This window comes from Arvicola amphibius, chromosome 14 (genome assembly GCF_903992535.2).
Source record: "Arvicola amphibius chromosome 14, mArvAmp1.2, whole genome shotgun sequence".
In the NCBI taxonomy this organism is placed as follows: Eukaryota; Metazoa; Chordata; class Mammalia; order Rodentia; family Cricetidae; genus Arvicola; species Arvicola amphibius.
Genome location: NC_052060.1, coordinates 55,020,652 through 55,033,649, shown reverse-complemented (window position 1 = coordinate 55,033,649; position 12,998 = coordinate 55,020,652). Strand labels below are relative to the sequence as shown.

At 38.7% G+C, this 12,998-nt stretch overlaps 1 protein-coding gene across 1 annotated transcript; it reads left to right on the top strand.

Annotated features, from left to right (window-relative positions):
• Positions 1–1,994: 1,994 nt before the first annotated feature.
• On the top strand, positions 1,995–2,395 carry LOC119800598 (NADH dehydrogenase [ubiquinone] 1 beta subcomplex subunit 2, mitochondrial-like). Its single transcript, XM_038310747.1, has one exon. It carries the CDS (start codon positions 1,995–1,997, stop codon positions 2,319–2,321), a length of 327 nt encoding a protein of 108 aa, XP_038166675.1. The 3' UTR covers positions 2,322–2,395.
• Positions 2,396–12,998: the final 10,603 nt, after the last annotated feature.

Below are 12,998 nucleotides of genomic sequence, written 5' to 3'. Positions count from 1 at the left end.
GGGAGTCAGAAGGCCTTTGTTCCATCCAGAGCCAACACGAACTTACTAAAAAAAAATATTCAGGCATTACTTTTCTTCCCCATGTACAGGTATACACGGCATACAGTCTACTCGGTGAGTTCAAAACCAGTCCCTTCCACCTCCAAAATTCAATTACACACTTAATACACCTAAATTTTAATGTGAAACTGTAATCAGTTCAATTCTGTTTTGATTTGAAGGTTATAATCACATTATTGAAGTTAAAATCAGTCACTAGGACAACTAAGGTATAAAGAGAATCCATTTGAAACCTGGTAAGAATATTCTATAATTAGCTATTGCATAAGTAGGCATGCTGTGGTTATCTTGCTACTATACATTTCAATACATTCTTATTCTCGGAAACTTCATTCATAGAGCAAAAGATATACTGAAAATTCCCACTGCAAAGTAAGCAGCCTCTCTTTGTCACATTCACCTCAGATGAAGTCAGGTCCTTCTGCAAACTTTGTATATTTGTGGATAAGTGCCAGACTCCATACATTAAGGTGACAATACACCAACCTCTGTCTCCAAGATGTCTTTCCAGGGCTTCAACTCCCTCCCTGTAACTGAAGACAAAGAACAAACTATGAGGATCCTGCACATTAAGTGTCTAGCAGAAGCCATGATATCCAGGCACAGTCTCTTTACACAGACTTTGCCTTCATTCCACAGAGTTTCTTCTGCCTTCCAATACCTCTCTTGCAACTCACGTTGCTATGTACAGTTAGTCATTATTTTTACTCTATATATCATCTTACAAATCTAGTTGTGGTGTTGCATTAGTGAATACAGGATTAAGCTTTTTCCATATTTACCAATGTATGTCTAAAGTACACTTTTTGGAGATATATGTGTGTGTGCATATACATGTATATACACTATATAAATGAATTGACGAAAAACATAAAGCATGGAAACAGTTCCTAAACATGTCTACAACTTCAGTTGCCTTCCAATAACTTTTCTAATAATCAATTCTGTCTGATGTTACCCTCAACCTTTCCCTTTATTTCTATTTACACACAAATAAGTCTGAAGATTTTTTATGCCTTAAATATTTTCTATATATGCAGCATATGCCTCCACCACAGTGTTCACCTCAATATTTCTTCATATTAAGAAATATGAAGTATTAGGGAAAAACTTCTTTCACATTCATATGTCTTGTTTATTGCTTAAAGTAAAAGTTATTCTGCGTAATATTTTAACTCAAATAAAGAGAGAGAGAGAGAGAGGAAGGAAGGATGTAGACAATGGCCGCAGATATTGCAATGACTTGATAGAGACATTTGTCCATTACCTCTTGTGTTTGAAGTCCCAATCCCCAAACAAGACTGTGGAATTGTTAGGCAGTTGTACCTCTCCTGGGGAATAAGGTCACCATCAGTATGCCTTGATAGTACACAGCCTGAACATATTCTATGTGAATTCTCTACTACCTGACTACAGCAGCAATGTGACCAGCTCCCTGCCACCACCTGCTGCAATGCCTTCCACTCCCCATGTGTCCCTTAAGAAGTGAGTCACAAATCACCTTTCTCCATCAGGTGTTGATCATAGTCACAAATAATGTAAAAGTTCCTAAATATACGGCATAGTGTACTCACACTGATTAATTTTTATTCCTTGTATTGCAAACTCATTTGTTTACACCTCATGCTTCCAGCTAAGCAAATATACCACAAATCCAGGACTTGGTTTGTTTCATTGTACAACAGAGGAGTCAGAAACAATATATATTCACTGAAAAACTAGGTGAATAAAAATTTCTCCTTTGGACAGCAAACTTTTGAGAGAAGGAACTGTATTTGCTTTTACCAGCATGCATCCAGAACCTAGCAAGTGGTATTAATACAAATTTATTGAGTAAATAAACACATTGAGAATATTTATAGTATATAATAATCTGCAAAAATATTGATAGAAGGGGTGGGGGAGCTGCAGAAAGCTCTCCGTTTGCCATTACTATGTCTGCGCTGACGCAGCTGGCACCTTTCGGTCGCATCGGAGGCTGCCTGCTCCGGAGCAGCAGAGCACGGGCGGCTGGAGATGGTGGAGTCCGTGGAGTCCGTCATGCTGGCGGTGGGGTGCATATTCAGCCCAAGTACAGGGAATTTCCCCAGCTTACTCGGAAACAGGTGGTCTATGGTGAGTTCTTAAACTCACTCATATTGTTCTGGATTCTCTGGCGCTTTTGGCATGACTCGGACGCTGTGCTGGGCCACTTTTCATATCCAGATCCTTCACAATGGACAGATGAAGAATTGGGGATCCCTCCTGATGACGAGGACTGAAGGAGCAAAGTGAGAAGTTTCAAGAAATTACAGCCTTCATATTTAAAGTTGTAAATTAAAGTGGTTTGCCAAGAAAAAAATATTGATAGAGCTGAAAAACTCTGTGGAAAGTGAATAGACAAGTGTTTTTGTGCATGAAAATTATAGAAATGTGTCTCTTTGAAGATTGTAAAATTCAATCCTGAATTAGAACAAAAACAAAGAGATTTTGTATAATGAATCAAGATAATGGATTTGTTTTTCCATTCATTTGTACTTCAAAAATTTATATTGAAAAATTCTGGTCCATAAGTATAGAAGAAGAAGGTACATTCATTCAAAGGTTTCTTTTTTAAATCTTAGAATATTTTACTGTCTCTCAAGTACTAGCAGAATTAAAATTTGTGGTGGCTTTTAAGAACCAATCAGCTTCTACTTTTAGTGATCGTCTATAGACTGGTTCACAGTGTAAAGTATTAAATTTTATCTCCTACGGTCAAATCTCATGTGCAATAAAATTGCCTGTGTGTTCTCCAGGTTCCTTGTCTTTGTCTGTGCCCCAAGGTACTGGCCACGGCTAGGATGCTGTTCTTCAGAGATCCAATCTAGAATGATAAATGAATAGAAAGGAAACATAACAAACAGCCTAGAAATATCAAGTCCACCAGTGCAGCTGTAATAAGCAAATAACCCCAGGCTTCCTAATTGCTTTACAACTTCAGGGACACCTGCCAATTATAATTAAAGAATCAAAGACTAAATATTCCATAAATCTTATTAAGGTGCCATGGAAAACGTAAGTCAGAAGGAAATGTAAGTTACAGTCTTTCCCAAGAGCTCAATGAGCTCTCCCTGTCCAGGCCACTTAATATTACGTACTAACCATAAATCCATACAAGTGTATTACCCAGTGTAAAAGGCAATAGCTCTTTGTCAACATATATTTTAATTCATGGTGTTAGAGATGCACTATATTTTAGGATGAATTATTATCTAATAAAAAGACTTTCTAATTTCACATTACTGTACCACCCAGAATGATTCCTATAAAACTTACTCTCTGGGGGAAAGTACATTCCTGATAGCTGATATTTCTAAGGAAGGACAGGGGAAATTATTAATATTTTGTGCGTTAATTTTTTTCATGCCTGCTGTAGTAATTTATGTTTCCTGACTATTCCTTCATTGCTGTAACAAATTTGAGATCAGAGCTCCACACCCTGAATTCCACAGCCCTACTGCCCTGAGCAGTCACGAATGCCATTTTGCCCCGCCACTTGCAGAAATCCCATTTCCTCTCTGGGCTGTTTGAATAGTACTTCTCTTGACACAGTCCTTTAAGAACGAACAGTCCTTTAAGAAATCTGGGGACAGGAGCTGGGGTGCTTTCTCAGGGAGTAGAGCAATCAAACATGAAGACAATAATTTGGATTCCCAGAACCCATGTAAATGAGGTCGGCAGAAGCCACCTTTACCAACATGGCTTCTACACATAACCCAGAAAATGATCTCAGGCACAGACCCATTTACTACACACAAGCAAACATACCCATATATACTTATGTGTGTGCACACCAAACACACAAGCACACCCATATCTACATTACGCATGCACACTACACACAAAGCAAACACCTTCTATACATACATGCATACCATATACACAAATAAACACACCCATTTACACTCACATGCATGCACACTACATACACAAGCAAACACATCTGATGTGGGTTGTTCTTCTGTATATGTGTTGATTTTATTGGTTGATGAATAAAGGTATTTTGGTCAATGGTTTAGCAGAGTAAATCCAGGCAGGAAATCCAAACAGTATAGAGAAAGAATAGGTAGAGTCAAGGAGACACTATGTAGCTGCCCAAGGAGAAAGACGTCAGAAACTTACTGGTAAATCAAAGCTTCATGGCAATACATAGATTATTAGAAATGTGTTAATTTAAGTTCTAAGGGCTAAACTGGGTGGTGTAATCCCAGTACTCAGAAGGCAGAGGCAGGCAGATCTCTGTGAGTTCAAGGATAGCCTGGTCTATAAGAGCTAGTTCCAGGACAGGCTCCAAAGCTACAGAGAAACCCTTTCTCGAAAAATTTAAAAAAAAAAAAAAACATAAGAGCTAGCTAGGAATAAGCCTGAACCATTGGCCAAACAGTGTTTTACCTAATGTAAGCTTCTGTGTGTTTCTTTGGAACTAAACGGCTGTGGGACCAGGAGGGACAGAAACTTCTGTCTACAAAATGTAGTCTGTGTTTACACATGCCCTTATATACATATATGCATGCACACTGCACTCCAAGAAAACACACCCTTATATACATGCATGCATGCACGCCACATACATATGCACTTTAAAAAAGAACAAAAGGAAACCTAGTGTCTGTAGCCGGCAAAAACAATTGCATTTTGGAACTCTGTGGCCATAATCAATGGGAGAAAACTCTCTTGGTCTGATATCACCTTTGTACCATCTCCAGTAACCAACAACTTCTAATCTCATCATTGGTGCCTCCTATATGAAATTGCATTTTTATTTGTCTATGAATTCAGTCTGTCTTTCACACTGTTATGAATAAATCACTTCTACCTGGAGACACGTAAGCATCTAGCAAACATTTTTTCCAATGACTGTGGACAAGTTTTGATATTTATAATGTGGGGAAAATATAAACAAAATCTAGTGAATAGAAGTCAGCAAGGCAGTGGATCATCCCGTAGATGGGCCAGATTGTTCCCACGGCTAAAAATGATCTAGCTTAGAAATCAATAGTGCTAATAGAAACCCCACCATAAATCCATGAAAACGAGACTATTATGTAAGCAAGTCTTTAATCTCCAAAGGTGAGAACACGATCTACAGGAAAGTAGCTTCTTGTCTGTATCCACCAAGTGAAATTGTTTGAGAGTATAGCTGGGAGGAGTCAGCAGGAGAGAAGGAGAAAGCTCAGCAGAGTTAAAGTGTGAGATTCCTCCTTCCTGTACACGCCACCTTTGGCTCTTAGTGGAGGCCTCCAGCATTGTTATTAAGTGAAAAGCTCCTCCATTTCTCACTTCTTTCTGCTTGCACCTCTGGCGGAATCTCAACAACAGGCAGCTGGATATTCCTATTGATTTTCTTATACAGCAGCCTTCTCTTTGACACTATCTTGTTTGGTGTCTGAAAATAGCAAGCACATTACCCTACTCCCAACAGAGGAAAAAAAAAACACAATTAATTTTCAACATTCCTGATAGTTACAATACCTGCTTCTCTACTCAAGTCACCATCATCATCATCATCGCCATCTTCAGCAGAGATAGAATGTTACTCTGTAGCCCATGGTGACCGCACAAGCATGCTTTCTGTCTTCCTGCCTCCGTCTGTTCATTACAAACGTGAATAGCACACCATTCTTACAGCAATTTCTTATAAGAGTAATAAAAATATACACCGTAGCATAGACATTTGTCTCTGCTCAGAACAAACGTAAGGTAGTGTCTGTGTTTATCAATCCTTTCCCAACAGTCTGTCCTCCATCAGTGAACACTCAGCTGCCAATTTATTGAATCCAATTGGATGTTTATCTTTCCAGACATTTATATTGGCCAAGTACTTTAATACTAGATGTGAATTTGGCATAATAAACCATTGAATTATTTTCAATGTAAGCTATCATCTGCTGCCACTATAAACTGCCTGAGAAAAAGGTAAAACACGAGCAAGTTACTATATGTCTAATGTGACAGTTCCCATAGTAAGGCCAACTAGGTAAAAAGTCATATTACACACACTGATTGTGTTCTAATTAAACTGTTTATCTCATAAGTACACATTTTAGGTACATATTTAGCAAGTAAACAATGTGTTTCTACACATCATGCTGGATTTGAATCTCTGGGTTATCTAACATATAATACACAGTTATTTTCATTTCTAAAGGCTTCTCAGCAGAAAAATGCAAGTTTGTAATATTTTAAGTGTACTTCCTTTTCATAATCATTCTAAAACTGACAAAAATACAGAGTATGACTTACTTCCTACAAGAAAACTAAGTTACTGTGTTTTATGTTAAAAATATTGCCTTATAAAACAGCTCTAATTAATTTTAACAGCTATTTTTTAATCAAAATAAAAACTTCCATCTACATCTGTGCACACTTGTAGTGTCTTGCCTTCCTAAGCCTTAAACTCACTCCAATGCAGGAGCTATCTCAATATCTTTGATTGATCACCCGCTCCTCAACAACTCTATCTAGGCATCTAGGTTGGTTTTGTAGTAGATTAGATTTTAGAATTGGCCACAATTCCCAGGGAACTAATGAATGTCTGAAGAATTCAGGCACTTCCTGCTTGTTTTCCTTTGAAAACCAAATATAAGCATAGAAATGGAGTAAATAGCATAGCTAGTTTTCCCACGTGTCTTAAACACGTAGTTCTAAAGCTCAGGAGAGAAGTTTTCAAAACTCCACTGCCTTATGCTATGGTACATAGGATGCTGAAAGCGGCCTCCTGCAGGTATAAATACTGCTCAGAATAGCAAGTTTGGGTAGCTCTGCTTGAGAGGGGCTCATAGTGCACACCTCATACACAGTTATTGCAGATAAAACAACAGCAGTAGGCAGAGTTTTAAAGACAAAGGGGAAACCTTTAAAATATCTCTTGGAAAACAGAACAAAATGCTGAGAAGTAATAGAAACCAGTAAAAGCAGAAACAATTGAACTGCATACAAAATGGGTGGTTATTGCTATTATTGTTAATTTATACCAATATTAATTTCATAGCCCCAGGCTTCATTCATCTTCATTGTAAGTGATCCGGCTTCATAAAAATAACCAGTGATATACATATATACATACATATACAAATATATATACATGCAGATGATAATAGAAAATAAATAGACGATAGATAGATGATATATGTAATGTTGCTGAATACAAGTAGGGTTAAAAAATGTTCCAAGTGACATAGACCCTGCAGATTTATTCCTTTTCTGAGAAAATGTCGAGCACTTAATAAGCGATGACTAAATGGAGATCTTCATATCTGACACTATAAACGATCCCACTGACTCCAACAGCCACAGAAGCAGTCCAAGTCTTCTCATCATTTGCTTGGAAAAGGGTATTACCTTTGTCTTGTCCGTGGGGACTGGGGTGGCGAGGTGCTTGGTAAGGAGTGCATAGAGTACCTGCAGGCTTAGAGTGGGGAGTGGTGCTCTAAACCTGGAATCCCACAACTGGATGTCCAGAGGTCAAGGTCATCTTTGGGTTTTTATAGCAGCATGAGATGGATGAGAGTCTGGAGTCCTGAGAAAGAGAGAGAGAGAGAGAGAGAGAGAGAGAGAGAGAGAGAGAGAGAGAGAGAGAGAGGATTTGTCCTTGCTCCTCTTTCTAGATACAACACTGCAATCATATTTTTATACACGAAATGAGTTTTAATTAAACAAAGGTTGCTGCAGCAAACTCTAAAAGAAAATCAATAATCAATGTGGTTACAGGGACATGTAAACTGAGCAAAGATCTAGGTATAAGCCTGGTGAAAGGGAAGGAGCTCTCTGGTGACTGAGGAGGCAAGAGGGTGGATTAGAAAGAGAAAGCAGCGTGAAGATCAATAGCAGCTTGAACAAATTCAAAACATGGGAGAACTGCAGAGTGTGTGTGTGTGTGTGTGTGTGTGTGTGTGTGTGAGAGAGAGAGAGAGAGAGAGAGAGAGAGAGAGAGATCCAGAGGGAGAGAGACAAAGAGAGGGACACAGAGAGAGATACTTTGGTTCCTGTGGCCACCATACCCGCCAGCCATGTCCTATTCTACATGAAGTAATGAGGGTACTCCCGAGATTACACGGTAACCTGAGCGATAGCTGCTTAACTCAGTAGAAACGGGCGCTTTATTACATGATATCACCAGGGCTTTTATGGTGAGCTTTATGAGATTTCACACGGTGATTTACAATTACCCCATGTCACCAGTGTGGCACTACTGTTGCATTGTTTTGGCTATTAAAGTAACTGCCTCCTGAGCCAATTTGCGAACAAGACAACCCACAAAGCGGCAGTGCTTTGCGCTGTAAAAATAGATGCTGGAGATAATTGGGTAAGGTGGTGTCATGTCACTTGTGTGCACTTCATTAATTAACGGCTGGAAACCGCTATAAAATAATAGCCGTGTCATCAGGATGAAAGTACAGAGTGCAAAGGAAATAAAACTTCGTAGGAAGGCAGACAGAAGTATCTGTTAGGAAGAGAACTCAAAGGTCCCCTTCCCTTTCAGTACCCATATCATTCCCCTGTAGCTACAAACCTGCGCTTCAACTTCCCTTAGCATGACTTGTTAGTGTTTATTGAGTGGTAGATGATGCATGCATTTATGTCTCCCTGTGATCTGAGGATAGTGATGGATAGCTTGCTTACTTCCAGAGCTCAGGAGTTGCTGCCACAGACTGAGCAACACCTTGCAATTTCCCTCCCACCATTGAGAAGCAAAATCCATAATAAAGACATGCGTAAAGAAGTCACTAATGGGAGTTCTCACTTTGGCAATGACTAGCGTTCTTTGACAGGTTTAACCCCGAGTCAGCACATAAACTTAGAATATCGGTCCTGCTAATATTAAAGGCCAATACAAACATGATACTACCTTTGTAAAACCGTATTAGTTGAATTACTGCTATCACTTCATAACCAAACTGACTAATTAGCAACTGCATTAAAAATAAAACAAAAATATAAGCAAAAATGATTTCATTATAATCATCGAAGAATGTTAGAATAAGTGTTCTCTGATCACCAATAATAGTTTTATCTGCCTCCCAGGTAACAGTTCCATAGTGACCTTAGACTTGAAGCTGTGAGAAGTGCTTAACAATTGGGGAAGGAGACTTGGGGGAATTAGCTAAAGACGCCTCTGGCTAAAGGAATATGCAATAGCATTACATAGTAGACAGTGCCTAGAAAAATACAGACATGAGTATTTAAAAGTGTTGAGCTTCTTCTCTATGAGGGCTCCCGCACTGTGGCAATATGAAGAAAACTGGGTCACCTCGCAATGGTAATTTCTCAGAATTATAGTGTGCTTGAGTCAATTTGATCTTCTTGTAGCTGCACATTGAGCAAAAGAGGGCACTACTAAAAGAAGCGACCTGTCATCCTTGTCACAGAGAGTAAGGGAGAAGGGTGCCAGCAGAATGGCCTCCCAGGTCCTGTCAGTGATTGTTCAAGGCTTAGGCGGATGAAATATTTTCTGTCAAGGCTTACTCCACACCTGACATTTCTCATATTTGATCTGTTAATGGTTATTGCCCACTCTGCTGGTTTCAAAGGTCAGATTCATAAAAAAGGTTATATCTCAGCCAATTGAGCCCTTCTGTAGGAACGTGGTTCCAGGCTGTGCTGTGAGCCATAGTGACAAGTACCTGACACTCCCTGGGAGCACACACTGAGATGCCAAATCTCCAAATGATCACTTGCTCCCTCAGATTTTGGTGAAGATGATCTTTTTTCTCAAAGTGTTAACAGTTAATTTTAATACAAAAATATTTTTTTCAAATGACTTTTCTATGATCCTTAGCAGATATAAGATATGCTCAAACTGCATTATGACAGCGCTGTGGGTTGGATATTGCTATAAATATTATGTTGATTTGAAACTGGGTTTGCTAATAACAAAAGTCCAGAGAAAACTACACTAGCCAGAAGAAATGATTAGTCCTGAGTGCAAAGAGTGATGGAACAGCCACACTGTGGGAAGACTGATATCAACCCACCGTTTCCAGCATAACCCCTCCTACACTTTCTATGCATATCTGCCTCATTGTGAGACCACCCAATCATGTTTGTTTTAATCACTGAAAACTAAGAACACATCCACTAGAAAGAGCCACTCTGAAGCTGTGCAGCTCCATACCGGACTTTCTGTCTTCCCTTCTAATTGGGTACAAGTTTGCTCAAATGTATGGAATTTGGGTCTGGTTAATTTCACTATGGGATGTTTATTATTAACAATATTTTAAAAAAATTTAAGCTTTAATACAAAAGAAAGAGAAAGAACTGACCCTTCAAGCTTTTGTTAGACATGGGATGTCTCTCTTGCTCCTGGCCAACAATTTAAACAATCAACCTGTATGAATGTGGGGGACCTGAGCCAAGAGATAGACTTGAGTGGAGGTGATGGAAGCTTCTAAAAGAGATTGGATTGTCAGGAGAGGCAGAGACAAAGCATCTGTGTTCAGTGAAGAAAAGTTGTTGTCTGTAGCCTTAATAATTTCACTGGAACCGTTTTCTGGGAATCGATTTCGTTTATATGAAAACATTTAAGATGTGACCTACTGAAAAACAAAATGCAGACTGATAAGATGACTGATAGATATGTAATTATTTTAATATATGTAACAAAAATAAATGTGATCTTTACTTTTTAGAGTTTGTTTTCTAAAGATGATATAAGCAATATGAACAATAAGCCTATAAATAGAAACTACGTGATGTCACAGGAAGACCTGTGAGGCAAAGGCTGACAATCACAGCTACTTTGGAAGCCAAGGAAGAAGGATCACAAGCTCAAAGCCTGCCTGAGCCACAGAGTGAGATCAAGTCCAGATTTGGTATCTTAGAAGGACACTTTCTCAGAATCAAAGGATATAAAGAGAGATGGGGGTAAAACTCCATAGAAAGGTACTTGTTACCATGTGTAAGTCTAGGACTGACGAAGAGGAATAGAGGAAGAAAGAGGAGAAAAAGGAAGAATAGCTGGAATAAGGGGGAAAATCTCAGAAGGAAAAAAATAAAAGAAGAGGAGAGTGGAGGAGCAGCAGCAACAGAAGCTACCGGAACTGTGAAGGGAAATACTGTAGCAAGCGGGTGAGCAGGAAAGGATGACTGAGTTTGGCACCCTTAGAGAAACTACCCTCAGACAAAACTGAGGGTACCACGACCTTCTTAGTGTCTGCAATGGTCCTTCGCCTGTCCTATGGAAACCCGTCATTGGCTTTTTGCATACTTATTTACCACCTTAAATTCTCTGTCCTCATTCCCTTACGTTACGCACCCATGACCCCACAAAGAACACTTTTTCTTCTTTCATCCAACAACATCCCACACCTTGCTCCCCTTACCCTGTAGCACACCGTCCTTGAATAGGTAGCTGATTGTTCTCTGTTTACTGTGCCCTGTCTCTTTTGCTAGAAGGTAAACTCCATGAGGGTTGGAGGTCTATTTAGCCTAGACCCAGAGAGGAGATGTTCAAAAATACTTGTTGAGTTAATAAAATTAAAATTAGATATGGGACAATATTTTCACGAATATTTAGTCCAATTCCTGCTATTAAATCAAATTTGTATTTTATTTCCTTTAAGAAAAAAATACAGAGTGATTATGCCTAGACTGTACTGATCTCCGTTTAATAATTTCATTATAATACAATTATTTACAATTTTGATGTGTATTTATTTATATTTATTTTTTCTAATTGGGTATATGTCTTTGTGTGTGTACATATATAAGTTCAGATCCTCATGGAAGACCAAAGAGAATTTCAGGTCCCCTGGTACTGGAGGTGCTGACAGTTATGAGCTGTCTAATACGGGTGTTGAGTACCAAATTCTGGTTTTGAAGAAGGGCAAGAAACACTCCCAACTGCTGAACTATCTCCCCAGCCTAAATCATATATATTTATTATCAATGTTTCTGCGTTACATAAGACACTGTCACACAAGTATCCATCGAACATAGTTCTCTCAGACACTTTATTTTTCTTCCTACCATGTCCTCTTTGCTTCCCTAGAGAGTTTCATTTCTACTTCCAGTCATATGTGTGTATATACTCATATGCACATATACATATATATATGTTTCTATATATTGATATATTATGAGGTTATGTTTACACATATATGTGTTATTTAGGGATTTTATGTATCTATATAGCATCCGAGAGAAACAAACATGTACACAATTTACTCTCATAAGCTGTATTTGTCAATCATAGGGTGGTCAGGATGACAATAAACATATGCCCTTGTATTTCATTAACCTAAGAGAACCTGGGATCTTGATTTTGGCTTTCTTAATTGATCACTTCTAGTAAATAGCGAAAACATATTGAGGGCAGGGAGAATGTCTGGCTCTATGTGGTCATGCATTGCCCTAATCCTTTCATCAAAGGGCATTAGGAGCTTGGACTAGACTTTGATGAAACTTTCAGAACATTCTGAAGATTGACCACAAAGCTCAGATCCAGTAACAGGAGTAGTATTAGGTCCTATATGTTTGGATGAAATTATGCAACATGCCAAAGAAGTGAAGGACTCAGACACTTATGAATACAAGATAGCCTTAGTATTCAACTACTCATTTATACATGATGGGTTGACATGAAGCCAGTATGCTGGTACGACATGTAGTAAGCAAAAAGGACCATTGATGTACAGTGGGGCATGAGCTCTGAGTGTAAAGAGCAGAGAGCAGGAAAGCTTTCCTGAGTGCACAACATTCTCCCGTGTTCATCCAGCCTTATTGATAGGGCAAATATCAAGATGGCGAAGAAATGAAGGAAGTTTATTCATATTTTCACTTAAAAATAACTTGCAAGAGTAATTTGATATGGAACCAATACTACTTTTCCCTGAACTTTTGTCATGCGTGTAAAAGTTGAATAAAATATTGGCACTAAAATACTCAGGGAATGACTATATACATGAACGTACAAGTTG